Source organism: Stenella coeruleoalba, assembly GCF_951394435.1.
Source record: "Stenella coeruleoalba genome assembly, chromosome: 4".
Lineage (NCBI taxonomy): Eukaryota > Metazoa > Chordata > Mammalia > Artiodactyla > Delphinidae > Stenella > Stenella coeruleoalba.
In genome coordinates, this window is record NC_137149.1 from 74,079,519 (window position 1) to 74,094,828 (window position 15,310).

The 15,310-nt window shown below is 42.1% G+C and overlaps 1 protein-coding gene across 6 annotated transcripts in view; it reads right to left on the reverse strand.

Moving 5' to 3' along the window:
• KDR (kinase insert domain receptor) overlaps positions 1 to 15,310 on the reverse strand; it is a 73,315-nt gene that overhangs the window by 42,919 nt on the left and 15,086 nt on the right. For all 6 annotated transcript variants that reach the window (XR_013828089.1, XR_013828090.1, XM_079919765.1 and 3 more), the window contains exons 10-21: positions 13,575 to 13,731; positions 12,370 to 12,493; positions 11,733 to 11,841; positions 10,571 to 10,912; positions 8,406 to 8,552; positions 7,557 to 7,688; positions 4,917 to 5,023; positions 4,353 to 4,488; positions 3,890 to 3,994; positions 2,430 to 2,543; positions 1,766 to 1,854; positions 1,035 to 1,188 (exon numbers count right to left, since the gene is read on the reverse strand). Coding sequence is in view for 4 of the 6 variants with exons in the window: in XM_079919765.1 (XP_079775891.1) it covers positions 1,035 to 1,188; positions 1,766 to 1,854; positions 2,430 to 2,543; positions 3,890 to 3,994; positions 4,353 to 4,488; positions 4,917 to 5,023; positions 7,557 to 7,688; positions 8,406 to 8,552; positions 10,571 to 10,912; positions 11,733 to 11,841; positions 12,370 to 12,493; positions 13,575 to 13,731 (1,716 nt within the window). In the remaining 2 variants the exon portion in view is untranslated. The remainder of the gene's footprint in view (positions 1 to 1,034; positions 1,189 to 1,765; positions 1,855 to 2,429; positions 2,544 to 3,889; positions 3,995 to 4,352; positions 4,489 to 4,916; positions 5,024 to 7,556; positions 7,689 to 8,405; positions 8,553 to 10,570; positions 10,913 to 11,732; positions 11,842 to 12,369; positions 12,494 to 13,574; positions 13,732 to 15,310) is intronic.

Sequence of the window (15,310 nt, forward strand, 5' to 3'; positions counted from 1 at the left end):
CAAAATTCTGGGCCAATGCCCCCTCTACTCGGACTGACTCCCTCAAGCCCTTGGGTTTCCAGCTCTCTGGCCACCATTTTGTGAGAGAGAGGACAGGGCAGAAGTGGCTCCACTCAGTGTGCACCCAGTTATGTGAGGTCCAGACAACCTCCCCACGCTTTTCTAGACCAAGTTCTAGCCTCACACTGCCTGCTTGGCTTCTATGGGAAAGAAGTCAGTTTTAAGTTCTCTCTGTGGCCTCATGTCAAAGGAAACAGAAGCAGGTTTCTCCCACTATTTCATGATTTAATTCTTCTAAGCTCATGCCTCAAGAAGACCCAAATGTCAGGAAGCCCCATGTCTACCTCCACAGAGCTTTCTCTGCTCCTTCTGAGGGAAGCAGATATACAGTGTATCCTGAAGCTGGAAGAGGTCCTGAAAGTTAGGCTGGGAACACAGCTCCACTCATAAAGAGCACTAAAATATCACTGGAAGCGTAAGCGGATAAAGAAAAGTGTATTGACCAAGACTCTTCTGACGAAATACGGAAGACTTGATAAGCCACTTGGGGTAGAAACAACAGATGCCTACAATGCCTAACTTCAGTTAGGTATGATTAACTGAAGGACTTCTGTTGTGCTGGTGAAGCAGACAAGGTGGGACTGAACCGCTGTGGACAACGGGGAGGCTGGATCAAACACCAGAGAGCCTCCTTTGCCCATCCGGAAGATGGCGCTGAGCCTCTCCTGCTGACAAATGTTGAACCAAGACTTGAAGAGCGTTGGTTTGACTGTTTGCCAACTGCTTAGCCCTCCTGGGGGACCCAGATTTCTCAGGCTAGCCATGCTCTGCCTCACCACGTAGCCTGCTGCTTATTGAGACCTTCCGCCCCTCACTTTTGGGGAGACTGAATGAAAGCCTCCTAGAAATTTAGGTCTCTTTCAAATATTAGGTAATACTGGATTTTTCCAGGACAAAATTCATTGTAACACCCTGTCACCTCGTCTGTTCCTACAAGAGCATGCATTCGGTGCAGAGGAAGCAATGGCAGGTACCTTCCTCTTCCTCCACATCACTGAGGGATTTCTCCTCAACAAATCCGGAGCTGGCTGAGCTCTGGCTACTGGTGATGCTGTCCAAGCGGCGTTTAGGATCCACGGTGATTTCCCCAACGTATTCTTTCCCTTGCCGGAATCGTGCCCCTTTAGTCTATAACGAAACAGTTGAACAAACTCCTTGAACACCAGAAAATCTCTCCAATGTAGGTAAACTACAGAAACAATTGTAACTATTAAAAGAAGATGAGAGACATCAATTTCAGGATCATGGAATCTCTGGGCTGAAATTTGGGGCAAGTGCTCTACATAGTAGATTTTCTTCCATAAAGCCTGTCTCTTTTCTAGCTTAGAGATAAGGGCCTTGTTACAAGTTTCACTCAGACACACTTCCAACATTAGGGCACTTTTGACACTGGGATTGACACTCCATAGGGCCACATATGGCCAGGGCAGAGACAGAATAATCCAGAGCTGTCCTTCCACCTGTCATTCCCTACCCTTAATCACACCCACCTTCCCCTCCTTGGCATCATCTATAATGGGTCAGTAGATCAGAGTCACAAAAATAAAACATGAGAAGTATGTGTCCTCCAGAAGGTAAAAGAGGAAGTTACAACAGCCAAGAGGTAACATGAAAAGATTCCTCACAATTTCTTTGCAGAATTTTACCACTTTGAGTTTTTCTCCATTTTACAGTGTGACCACAGTTGAGTTAGGAAATGACATACCTTGTAGGGGACAAACTCATTTCTCTTGCTCCTTAAGTAAGTTGACAGGTTTCCAAACTTGCAGAATTCCACAATCACCATGAGTGGCCCTGCAGACAGCACAGCATACCAAGAAGAGAAAATGTATTTGTATTTTCACTCGTTTCTCACCAAGTGTTTAAGATATCAATGAGCTAGAAAATATCACAGAAGAGGCTACACCCTTTCACTGGAAACAGGATCATAGAAATCAGCTGGCTGCAATTCCCTTATATTGTAACTTTTCTTTTTCCAAAAGGCAATTCCACAGAAGATGAACCAAAATTTCAGAAGAAAATCCACCCACTTGCTTTTCAACACAATCACCTGAGATGACTCCATTTTAGGGGGCACCACTCTTAAAGTCCTTTGTTTTCAAATTTGGGGGGAAGTTTACTCTTCTCCTCTGAACACCTATTACATAAGTAGCAAACTGTATTATAATGATGTAGTATTTTTTAATTCACGTTCTAGAATAATTTACAGTGCCCATTAAACCTCCATGAAATATATTTATATATAGGAATCTGCCCAAGTTTCCTAAGTTAAGGAAACCAAGGCCATGGGAGTTGGGTGGTTTCCCTCAAATACCAGCAGAAAAGTACATGCCAAAATCCCACAGCCAGAGCCATCTATAGACACTCACCCCCTGGCTTGGTACAGGCACCAAGAAGATTGACCACATTGAGATGGTGGCCAATATGAATGAGGATCTTGAGTTCAGACATGAGGGCTCGGTGTTCGCTGTGTGTTGCTCCTTCTACAAATATAAACAAAGAGGGAAATCATACATGAGGCATTACCTTAGGAGGATTAACGCCGCACTATGTGCATCTGTGCAACTTTCCTTCCAGGGGTAATACAACTGTAACCCAATTGACAGGCTAGCTGCATTAAAAGACAAACATAAATTATATTTTATAATTCTAAATCGAATTCTTTAAGTGCACCCAGAATGTTTGATATTTGAAGGAAGCCACTGTGAGGTCTTTTGCAAAGTGGAGAATACATCTGCAAATGAAATCATGCGCAGATTTTCTCCTTTTACAAAACTGGATTTTCACATATCAGGTTTACTATGCTTCTTAGGGCCTGATTATTTCAGTGCTTCCTCGTAAGGAAGCAACACCATGTATTGCTCATGCGTTAGGGGCTATGCTGGAGTTCCCACCAATCTGTGCCGAGCAGGAAACTTAACAAGGGCCAGCTGGCAAAGCCAGTTGGCACATGAGGCCGATGAGGCTAAGACTGTGAGTTTGATCCTGTACAGACTGGTACACTTCCCTCTAATTCACAGACGTGGTCCACACCTCAGGCCCTGATGAGCCACCTCAAAATTACATGCTCCTCGGCCACAAGGGAGAAAAGGCAAAAGGAGAGAGATGCCTTCAAAATGCACAAGACCTATTGGCGAAGGGTCAGTAGCACTGTCTCCATCCATGAAAGCACGTGAGAATTCTAGCAAAGAGCTTTATACGCATCACCCCCCTCCCAAATTAAAACGGCAAGACCAGAATTCCATTATGGTTAGGCTTGACAATTGTTTATGAAATTTTCAATTTTAAAAATGTCCCCCTTAATCCTTTTTTTCCCAGCACAACCATTCTTATTTTGCATATTGCCTTTTATATGTGAGAATCTTTTACGTATTCCAGTTCTAGGGAACATGCTGGTTTTTGCATGCTGCTATTTTTACTTATTACATCAAATTTCTTTTTCCGTTTCTTGATGGTCTGTAATTATCTTACTAATGCACTATAGTACACTAAGAAAACAGTTTTGATGTAACCAAGGTATTTTTTTCCTATAGCCGGACTACTAAATATAGTTGTACAAGCTGTGATCTGTGCAAGGGCTCCCAGGCAAGGTGGGGCGGTAGGGGAGCTCAGACCCATCCCAACTTTGCCTGCCAGGCTGTGGACCCTGACATGAGTCTATAAAAGAGGAAATTTTTATCTAGTTTGTACAAAGGCATCGTATAGTCTGGCTGCATGTTTGGCTCGTGGGCCCACCTAGCCACAGAGCCACTGATACAAGCCTTTCATCATGTTTAAAGATGGGATGAAACAGATAGAGGGATACATCACCATAGAATTTTGCTTTTACCTTTCAACATTTTGACAGCCACTGTCTTGCAGGTTGCTGTCTTGTCAATTCCAAAGGCATCTGCTTCAATCACCTGCCCAAAGGCACCACGGCCAAGAGGCTTACCTAGAGTCAACAACAAAACACATTTGGACTATTTCACCACCAAAGCGATAGGCAAAGATTCTGACTCGATAGGGTGACCACACATCCCAGTTTATCATGGACAGTACAGTTGACCCCCTTGTCCTGGCTTAATAATTTAATACCCCCCTCTTCACCCTCTAAATGTCCTGCTTTGGGTGATTATACAGGGACCCTACTTCTAAGTGACTAAAATGGACGATTACTCAAATTCAGGAGATGGGATGCATTTTCTGAACCAGGATCCAACATTTAAATAGACCAGATTTGTCACCAGCCTAAAAGAGGAAGAGATGGCCTGGTCAACCCAATATCAAATTAACATCACTTGAAAACACACCTAGTTTCAGCCGGTCTCTGGGGAATTCCCATTTGCTGGCATCATAAGGCAGGCGTTCACAGTGCTCATCCAGGGGGAGTTCGTCTGGATCCATGACGATGGATAAGTAGCCCGTCTTCAGTTCCCCTCCACTGGCCTGGAAAGCATTGCTCCTTCCGGTCACACACACCCTGTTGTCTGGCTGTTGTTCTCTGTGCTTGTTATTGTTGTTTATAGAAGCCCCATTCTTGGTGTCTCATTTTCTAAATGGCTCATAGTGTGTGAGAGTAGTCCTATTATAATTCTGCTCCCAGTGTCCCCTCGACCCCCAAATGAGCTCAGAATTTAATTCTTAAATCTTAATTACACTAGACAGTCCAAGCCCATTTCTTCTCTTGTTGCTTCTATCAATTAAAGCCCAGTGGTCTAGCCAAAAGCAAGTGGGTAAGAAGGTTATTGTATAGAAATAAAATTGTGCCTGTTGAGCCAATAACAATGGGAAGAATCAACTCAAAGAACCCCAGTCAGCTTTCATTAATCATGAAAACCAACGTGCAAGGGACGGAAGGGAAATGATTTCGTTACCCGCTTAACGGTCCGTAGAACGATGACAAGAAGTAGCCAGAAGAACATGGCAATCACTGCAGTGCCGACTAGAATAATGACTTCCAAGTTTGTCTTTTCCTGGGCACCTGGAAAGACACAAATGAATGAGCATCAACAACTGGAAACTCATACCTTTTGATATAAAATAACAAAGTTCCACACTAAAGCAAAATCTCAATCTTACCAACTCAGGAAAATCCTAGACAATAATAGTCACAAACCTCTGACTTGAATGGAGTTTATAATATTCTTAATGGATAATTTCAAGTTTGCAAAACATTGCTCATGAAAACTTCCAACAGTAAAATTCTAAAGTAATTAAGAGAGAAATATTAATGTCCTAAAAGACAAACAGAAAGCATTTGGAAGAAGAGCAGCCTTTGATGGAAAAAAAAGCCAGATCATGTTCTATAGAGAAGAAAAGTATTCTATTTGGGGAAAACAAATGTTTGGTTTTATGCTGTTGGTCTATATTTTGATCTGTATGGAGTTTGCGGAAGGACTGTTTAAGAAAACAAGTAGGGAAATAAATGCAGTCCTTTGGCCAGAGAGCTATTGGTGACTAGGCACCTACGAGATGCTCATCACTTTAGATATGTCATGTCACTCAGTCTTCTCGACAACCCTCAGTTTTCAGATGGAGAAGCAAGCTCAGAGAGGTTAAGCTACTTCATCAAGGGCACACAGCAAGTTGATGCAATGGTCAAGAGTTAAACAAGGTCTGTCCAACACTGGCTAACATTTCACTACCCCATCCTTGTGTGGCAAGAGCCTCAGTGAGGAAAGTGAAAGAGCTGAGGTGAGTGCCTCAGGCGTGGCCTGGCAGTATGAGTTTAAACATACTCAGGAAAGGAAAGAGAAGAGAAAAAGCTGGAGGTCAGCAAGGAAAGCTGCAGATGTTCAGGACTCCAGAGGACAGCTCTGAGTGGGGAAAATTAAGCCCAGAGGAAGCTTTCAACCCAGAGTGATTAGCACAGTGGTGACAAGGAAGCAATTACCACTTAGGCTCTCCCATTGGATGAGTGCAGTGTGAATCAAACTGGGCCACAAGCTGTGACAGTGGCTCAGGCAGCCTCAAGAAGACAGAAAGACAAGTAATTAATTAGTTAGCAAAATAAGAGTTATAGTTGAGAGACAAGCACCAAGTATGCTTGGAAGTAGATTTTGTTTCTCTGGTGGTCTTACTGAGGGAATTCTCTATTTATACACAGAGATTTAAAAGTCTGTTTGTTCATAGTAAAAAGTTCAAAGATTCAACTGTCTATATAAGTTGGTGCATTAATATTCCCATATGAACATTTGGGAAAGTAGCAGGAGCATTAAATATTTACCTCTTCCTTTCTTAGTATTCTCTTCTGGTGAGAAGTAAATACAATCTCTGTGCCAAGGTTACCTAGTTAGGCCTCTTGGTAACCAGCTGCAGACAGCTAACAGAGCTGAGGCAAAGCATGGGAGAGAACTGGAAGTCTCCCTTAGGATTTTGCCTAAAACATGTAGCGCTTTGAAAGTGACAAAACCACCGTGTCACTTGAAATCTTTATTTGCAAGTGCAGTTTACAAAATGGTAATAAGCCTATAGATTTGAAAAGAAGTCAAGGTATTGAGACGTAATACTTGGCAACATAGATTTGACAGACTAAAGGAACTAAAATCTAGTCTTTGAGAGACAAATTAGGATGAGTGCATAGAAATACATCAGTTCCTCCATCTATCACCACCCCTCTCTTTTCCCCTTGCATACCATTCCTTCACCCACATAATACAGTTTCATTGTCCCCTGATGGGTTATTTTTAAAAAGACATAGGAATACACTTTTGAAGATAAAATATTCTGTCACAAATTCACCTTTCCCATCTGAGAAAATGCCAGATTCACATCATTCCTGCATACACATTTAGATAAGAACCCAAATTTTCTATAACAGAGAAGCAATGGTCTATTGTTCACAAATGAATGTTAATTATCTTTAGTCCAATAAAAACTATGAACCTTTGTGACTATCTAGATAGCACCGACTTTCATGACTAGGCAGCAATTCTACCTAATAAATATAGAGGCATAATTTTCATAACAAGGTCATTAAGCCATTCATATGAAGAAAGAATCAGGGAGAGGAGGATATTCCACCCGCCTGGCTAAGAATTTTTCCACAGTGAGAACTGCGGGGATAGAAATGTGATGAGAGCAGAATTAAAATAACATTAATTATGTTTTCTGGTTAAAATAACATATAGTAGAAAACATACAAAGTACAAAGAATATTAAAACCACCCATAACCCTCCTGCCCAAAGTATATGAGTATATATAAGATACAAGCTAATTTTTTTTTTTTGCGGTACGTGGGTCTCTCACTGCTGTGGCCTCTTCCGTTGCGGAGCACAGGCTCCGGACGTGCAGGCTCAGCGGCCATGGCTCAAGGGCCCAGCCGCTCCGCGGCATGTGGGATCTTCCAGGACCGGGGCACGAACCCGTGTCCCCTGCATCGGCAGGCAGACTCTCAACCACTGCGCCACCAGGGAAGCCCAGATACAAGCTAATTTTTTTTTTTTTTTTTTTGTGGTACGCGGGCCTCTCTAATTTTTAAAAACCACCTGATGGTCTATGAATTCCCACTGACCTTCCACTATGAAAAACGCCTCCACTTTTGCACACCCGAGAACACTGCATGCCTGGCAGGTGTACAAGCCTTCATCCTCCTTCCTCACCCTGCGGATAGTTAGGTTCCGGTTCCCATCTTTTAGCACGATGCCTGAGAAAGGGGGAAATGGATGGTTTTTATTTATGATGTGGTCTGGCAGAGTTTTTCAGGACAAAAATCTTTTTAATGTAAATGTTTCCCTTTATCTTGGGCTATTATCTAACTCTAAAAAGAGTCATACAGGGTCAACTGCTGTCTCAGCTCCCCTGGCTTCCAGGAGAATTCAGCAGGCTCTGAATACTCGGGTTCCGAGTCTATGAGATGAGCCAGACCATGGGCAGTAATACTGCTTTCTGTTCTACCTAAAACAAATCAAGAAACCATATGGATTTTATACTGTAGGACACCTCTATGTGGAATCTAAAAAATAAAACAAACTAGTGAATATAACAAAAAAGAAACAGACTCACGGATACAGAGAACAAACTAGTGGTGACCAGTGGGGAGAGGGGACAGGGGAGAGGGAAGCAAGATAGGGGTAGGGGATTAAGAGGTACAAACTACTAAGTATAAAATAAACAAGCTACAAGGATATATTGTACAGCACAGGGGATACAGTCAATATTTTATAACTATAAATGGAGAATAATCTTTAAAAATTGAGACTCACTATGCTGTCCACCTGCAACTTAAATAATATTGTACATCGATATACCTTAATAAAAATAAATAAATAAATAATTTTTTTAAGAAAGAAATCATATGGATTTTAGTTAATATCTCTAGGAAGATTTTGCAGCCAAAAAGAGACCGACATGCTCTATTCACCTGAATCTTCCACAAGCGTCTCATTATCTTTAAACCACGTAATCTGTGGAGGGGGATTCCCAGACGCTGTGCAGGAAACTTCGATGGTTTCACCAATACTTGTTGTCTGGTTCTCCAGGTTTCCTGTGATTGTAGGTGCCATGCGCTCTATGCACACGCACACAAAAAAAATCATAGGACATTTAGTTATAAGTTTTGAAGTGGTTTTCATATCAGTAAACTATTAAACCATTTAGTAAACTGTTAATTTACTAAGCCAAAAATACACAGAGGTTGATAACTGGAGCATTGTTCATGGCGTAAAGTTAAATGAAACAAGTCAGTCAGTTCAGACAGATTACTGCATCTCTCTGAACATTCATATTAGTGATTCAAGCTGGTAATCACATCGCAAAATAAAAGTTGTCACCCTTGACTTCCCTCCAGATAAATAAATAAATTCTAGCCAGTGACACACAAGAATTCTGCCATGTTTCTCTTGGAAAGTACATAACTTCAGTGTAATTCAACAAAGAATGCCTTATATTTATTTGACACTTTTTACAAAACTCATTTGTCCTATTTCTGTTTTTCACTATCAACCCTATGGTGGGCAGTATTAGCCTTATTTTGCAGATGAAAGGGGTTAAACAACTTACCCCAGTCCTTATAACTAAGTAAACAGTTGAACTCAGAATTTCCACTAAAACACAGACAAAACAATGATAACCTAAGGAAAGTCAAAGATTTTTAAAAAATGAAGCCCATAGGTACTCATTTAAATGTACGGGACAACTTTAGATTTAACCTTTCCTACAAATCATCAAAGTGCTGTGGAAATATCTTGTCCAAACCAACTGAACGTCGAAAAGAATCCTGCTGAGAGAATCCACTTCAACATTTAGCAAAATTAGATTACCTCAATGGTGAACTACGCTGGGGCTTAAGCAAATGGACTCTAGTCTATTTCCAAGAATAATTTTTGGAAAACAACTTGGGAGTCCTTAGAGAGCAAACCAGCTCATTGTGAGCATGTATTTCCTGGGCATGGCAAAGCCAGGAACCTCCTTCACATCTCTTTCTGAATTTTTTCACTAGCTTGAAACCAGACCGGTCACCAAGATGAACAGAAAACCATGATCATATATGGGGTGTGATTTGAAGGGCCTTGGGATGACTTCACTCAAAAACATCTCTTCTTCTGACACCAGAGTCTCAACACTAGCAAAATCTGTCCTAGTGCCTGTTTGAAAATACCTCTTAAAATATGTCAAGGCCTTTGAAAATATTATTCCTCTAAAACTTTGGTATAAATTAGTTGATCTGGGCAGTTCCCCCTTCCTGACAGTTAAAAAAAACCAAAAACAGAACACATGCACCCTAGAAACTAGGAAGGGACACTAGGGAGAGGAGAAAATGGAAGGAGATAGCACTGAGAAACTCCCCAAATTTGACTGATTTCCCCAGAGACAGAGCCGTGTCTGCACGGATTTTGTGCAAGGCGCGGGGTTAGAGGAGGTATAGAGAGTGACTTGGTGTGGGACTTACAAAGCTTTCTTGCACTAAAATGCTCATTTCATTGACCGTGAGCTGTACCACAGAGGTACAGGCACTGAGTGCAGCATCCCTCCCAGAGGCTCTCACAGGTCTTAAACAACCCCATCACCACACTCTTCAGGCAGCAGATGTCTTATCAAGCACGCAGTATGTGCCACTATGTTCTATGCCTGGAGCTCAGCAAGGAGTAAAACAGAAACAACCCCTGTCCTCATGGACACAGAGACCTCACTGTACCCCACAGCCCAGCAGTTGTCTGTGTTCTCACTCTGCCCACCACTATGAACTTCCGGCACCCTCCTAGCTCATGGTAGGCATTCACAAATATGTGTCTATTTAAATAACTGAATGCTCAAGAATGAGGCAGAAACTTCCCTGGTTTAGGGGAATCCCTTGCAGATAGTAGTGAGTGACCCCACCATCAGGGTTGGAAAGAATGGGGCTATTTTCTCTTTTTAATACATCACTTCACCACGATTAGCTTCCTTCTGACTTGAGGACTTTCCGCAAGATAAGTGCTCACCGGTCTACTTCATAAGCTGCTAGAGGACAATCTTCACACAGCCCCTGAAAGCATTACATTTACGGCATCCCAACTGCTTCTGGATGGTCCAGAGTTACCTCCCTACCTAGGACTGTAAGCTGCCTGGCCACGCAATGTCTTTTCTTGGTCTTCCTGTCCTGAGCAAAGCAGATGTAGTCTCCTTGGTCCTGCAAGGATGCATTCTGCAACTCCATGATCAAAATGTCATTTGTGCTATTAGAGATCATCGTGGCGTTCATTCTCCAAAGAGCATCCAAGTTCTTGCAAACAGGTGTGGGCAGCTCTCCCACGTGGATGGGCAGAGCCTGTGGGCCAAGTTTGTACCACGTGAGGTTCTCAAACATAGTTCGGTCCGCGGAGCACCACAGAGACACGCTCTCCTGCTCGGTGGGCTGGGTGCCGGGTTGCAAAGTGATTTCAAAACCCTCTGAAATGTAAAACCCATGCTTAGAAGACAGTGATTTAACTTGGGCAGCACACTATTGCTTCCTTGTTGCCCTCAGTCTGTGGTAAAGCACCAAGAGAGGTGAAGCTCTGGCATTCCCAGACGATGGAATACAAGGAGACGACCAAACTGGACAATTCCAGATTCAAAATGTATTATTTTGCCAAAATACATTATTTGGAAATGTAAATGAATTCCTCAGATATATATGAAATCTCCACTTTGAGCTCTAAGCACGGTTTTAAGATTTAACCCCCCCCAATTCAAAGCAGATAATTATAACTTGGGATTTAAAAAATTAATTCCTCATTAATATATAACACTCACTGACAGGAAAGCTATGTTTATTACAGTGAATTAGCTCAGACTGAAATATTTTATTCCATCCAGTCAGCTAAAGCTAGCCATAGAATTAAGATGAACAAAGTTGGTAGTATTGGGAAGGCACTGCTCCAATGTCATTACAATTGCCTCCCAAAAACCCAACCTTGTCAGCTGTCCAACAGCAAGTGCATAAACGTTGACTGAACCTCGCTAAGCCAAGCACTGTGCTGCACTGTGATGACAAAGACAAAAATATCACGCGGGACTTGAGCTTCAAAAGCATGTGTGAACCCATGCTCCCTCTCCTGTGAAGTCAGATGTACTGACTTCACGTGAGCCCAGGAGCTACCTGGGGAACTCTCCTTTATGAACAAAAGCATCAATTAGCCATCCAACTCCCCTTCCTAAAGCCACGCCACTCATGGGAATGGCCAGGACAACAGAGTATCAGACAGCCCAGCCCCTGGAGAGCACTTACTGGTCACGTGGAAGGAGATAACCCTCTCTCCTCGCCCAGCTTTGTTCACCGCTTCACATTTGTACAAAGCGGATACATTGGCTGCTTGGATAACAAGGGTACTTACAGTCTGTGAAAAAAACAAATTCCAGGCCATAAACAATGGAGGCTGTGTTTACGCACGTGCATTCAGACTAAAAGTCAGCATCCCCACCACTGCTGTGACCTGCCTACGCCATTCAGACTCCAGCACTGACCACGCACGCTCAAATCTGTGCAATTATAATTATGCTGGTGCAGCTCACACATCATACAAAACGAGCTTTGGAAACCATGGAATAAAGAATGTGTTTTAATACAACATTACATACCTTTTCTCATTTTCATGTTTATAAAATCAGAATTACCGTACATCCCATGTACAGAGTTAATGACATATGTGTTTTATTTTTCTCTGATACAGTAACAGTAAGTCAATGGTGTTTCTAAAAGTTAATGGTGTTTTCAAACTGACTTAACATGCTAGTATTTTATCATCCAATTTATTTGATGATCAATCGCCCATATTCCTCACACATTGATATTATTTTACCCTACTTTCACTCCATCCTTCCATAAAAGAGAGACAGATTTTCAAATTAAAGAACTTCAAACTCACTTTGTTTTTTCCTTCAATTAGGGCAAATTGATTTTTGTTGACTTCGATATTGTTTCCCCCCTGGAAGTCCTCCACGTTTCTCCATTCTTTACAGGTATGTGGGTTTGTCGTTAAGGCAGCTTGGCTATAAGAAAGAGGTAACAGATGATATCATGACTTAATTTTTCTTTAATTCATATCAACAGCAAGGAAAGGAGTCAGACTTTGGTTATTACGTTCTTAGAACTAACTTCCAATGCACCCTACCACATTACAAGACTTGGCGCCAATTAAAAATAGGCCTCAGCAATGAAGGAAAAGGTTCTAGGTAGATTCATTCAGGATACAGGAGGGAAGCAGCTATTCTGGGAACAAACCTCCATTCATAAATTGGATCGACAAGACAATTCAAGTTAATTTAGTTCAAAGGAAGGCAAGGAAACTAAGAAGCCATTGGGCTTCTTAATCTCCCTGGGACTGTGGCCTTTGTGTAGGAAATGGTCAGCATCTGAGGAAGAAACTAATAGAGGCCATCTCAAAAACAACAACAGGAAGTGAACTGCTTAGGGTGGTGGTGGGTGACTTGTTGTTTTTTTCCTAAGGATGTCTGGACTTGTGTTAGGACCTGATAAGCCGGGCCTGAGGCTCCGAGGTCCTTGCATCCATCAGCACTTCCCTTGAGATGTACCTTCTCACAGATAAGGAGACTGTGGTATTCACCGGTTGATTGGCATAAGGAGAAAAACCAAAGACTGGCAATTAACAAAGTGAGCAAAGAAACTGCATTCAGAGAGATGGACATCAGGGCCAACCCGAAGAGAGAGCTAGCTAATCTCAAAGCGGGATACCCCAAGGAATGACATCTCCTAAAGACGTAAGCACAGAGAAAGACGGAAGGAGATTAAGAGTACCACTTGAGGGATAACCTTCTTAGAGATAGTCTTCTTGGCTTAGAATGGTGTCATATCGTAGCTTGGCTATGTCCATCGACAGAGGAATAGATAAAGAAGATGTGGTACATATATACAGCGGAATACTACACTGCCATATAAGGAATGAAATAATGCCATTTGCAGCAACATGGATGGACCTAGAGGTTATCATACTAAGTAAGCCAGACAAAAACTGTATGATATCACTTACGTGTGGGATCTAAAAAGAAAACAAATGAATAAATATTTTTTTAAATGCAAAAGAGCAGGAAAAAAGGATGTGACCCTACTCACATGGGCTGGTAGGTACACTCTGTTTCCAGCTGCCAGTACCACTGGATGTGACTCGGGGGAGGAACGGCATAGACCGTGCACGTCAGCGTTTGGGAGGTGCCGTACTGGTAAGAGTCCACGGGAGAGATCAGAGATTTCTCACCAATCTGGGGTGGGACTGGAGATGGGAAAGACAGCTTTTGAATTGTCAATCAGCTTTGAGGAATGGAAAGTAAAAGTTTTCAGCCATTAAAACCTGTGTTTTTCCAAGCATAGAATTTTTGCCCCCATTTGCTTTTTCAAAGAACATCTAGATTTGGAGACAGGACATCTGACTTCTAGTGATACTCATGATAGCAATAATAATAAACTAGTAAGTTGAGTGACTTTGTGCCAGTCTCACCACCCTGTGCCTCACCTTTTTCTCATCTACATTACAGAGATTGTTCTCCTAATCCTCCCAATTTCACAAGGTCAGACAAGGCTCCAGGAAGAAAAGAGTTGTGAATAATACAGTGAGTACATGTATTATGTACTGAGTATTGTTCTAAGCGCTTTACATCAATTAATTCATTTAATCCTCACAGTCACTGCTATTGTCCTCCACTTAACACACGGGAAAAATTTAAAAGTGAAATGACTTGCCCAAGGTCACCCACCATGCCTGCTTCTCCATTTCTCCCTCCTTCTTCCCCTTCCTTCCTTTCTCCCCTCCTCTCTCCCATCCTTTCTTGTTTTCTTCCCTTCCTCCCTCCATTCCTTCCGTGTCTTTTCCTCCTTCTCTCCCTTTTTTCTCTCTTTCTTTTTTAGGCTCCAAAGTCATTAATGTGAAACTATCTTCTCATCACTACCAGCCTAAAGCCTCAGATTATACTTTCAAACCTTGACTTCTTTCTTTATCTTTGTTTTATAGAGCAGGGTAAATGCTAGGGTGAATCAAACATTTAGTGACTTCCTGGATGAATGAGATAGAGTTATTCACTGTCCATTTTTACATCTTTATTTCTTGTTCCTTTCCTTCTCCCCACCCTACTTTTCAGCTTCCCAGCTTCTCTATACTCCCCAAACTCCTACACCCAAGTGGCTCCTAAGTCACATTTCTGGAACCTGTTATCTTTAAAATACTCCCCGAAGCTGATGTCCCCGCAAAGAAACGAAGCCAAGCTCAGAAGACATACAGAGCTTGGCAGGATATACAGGGAAGCACCTTAATGCCACATGAGAAGATCCTGAAGTTTTAATCTGCCATGACAGTAGAAAGCACAAAGAATTACAAAAGAGAGGCATTTCCCAACCTGTGTTTGGAGCAAGATATTAATGGATGTATGCGGGAGGGGTGCTCTGGTCAAATAAGTTTGTTAAACCTTGGCTACTCTATGTCTCCCACCCACCACTGGAGAATGGCAATATACTATGTCCATCAACTTAGCATCTCCCACATTTACTTGACCATGATGTCCTTTTCCTCCCCACCCAGAGTACTTATTGTAAATAAGTATCTTTCAGTTTGGAAAAATAAAATTCAAACCATTCTTAAATCAAAAACTTAATATCTCCCCCTTTATAGGCTCAGAGTCAGATCCCAGACTCCTGTTGAAAAAAAAATTAAAACACTTCCAACCAGCCAACAGTGTCCACCTGCAAAAGCCTTCTGCATTGGAATCTGCCTGTGCATCACTGATACATCAACCCCCAAATCAAACTAGTAGCTTCCCACAAAATTCAAGAAGAGTCTTAAACATTTGCATGCCAGGAGC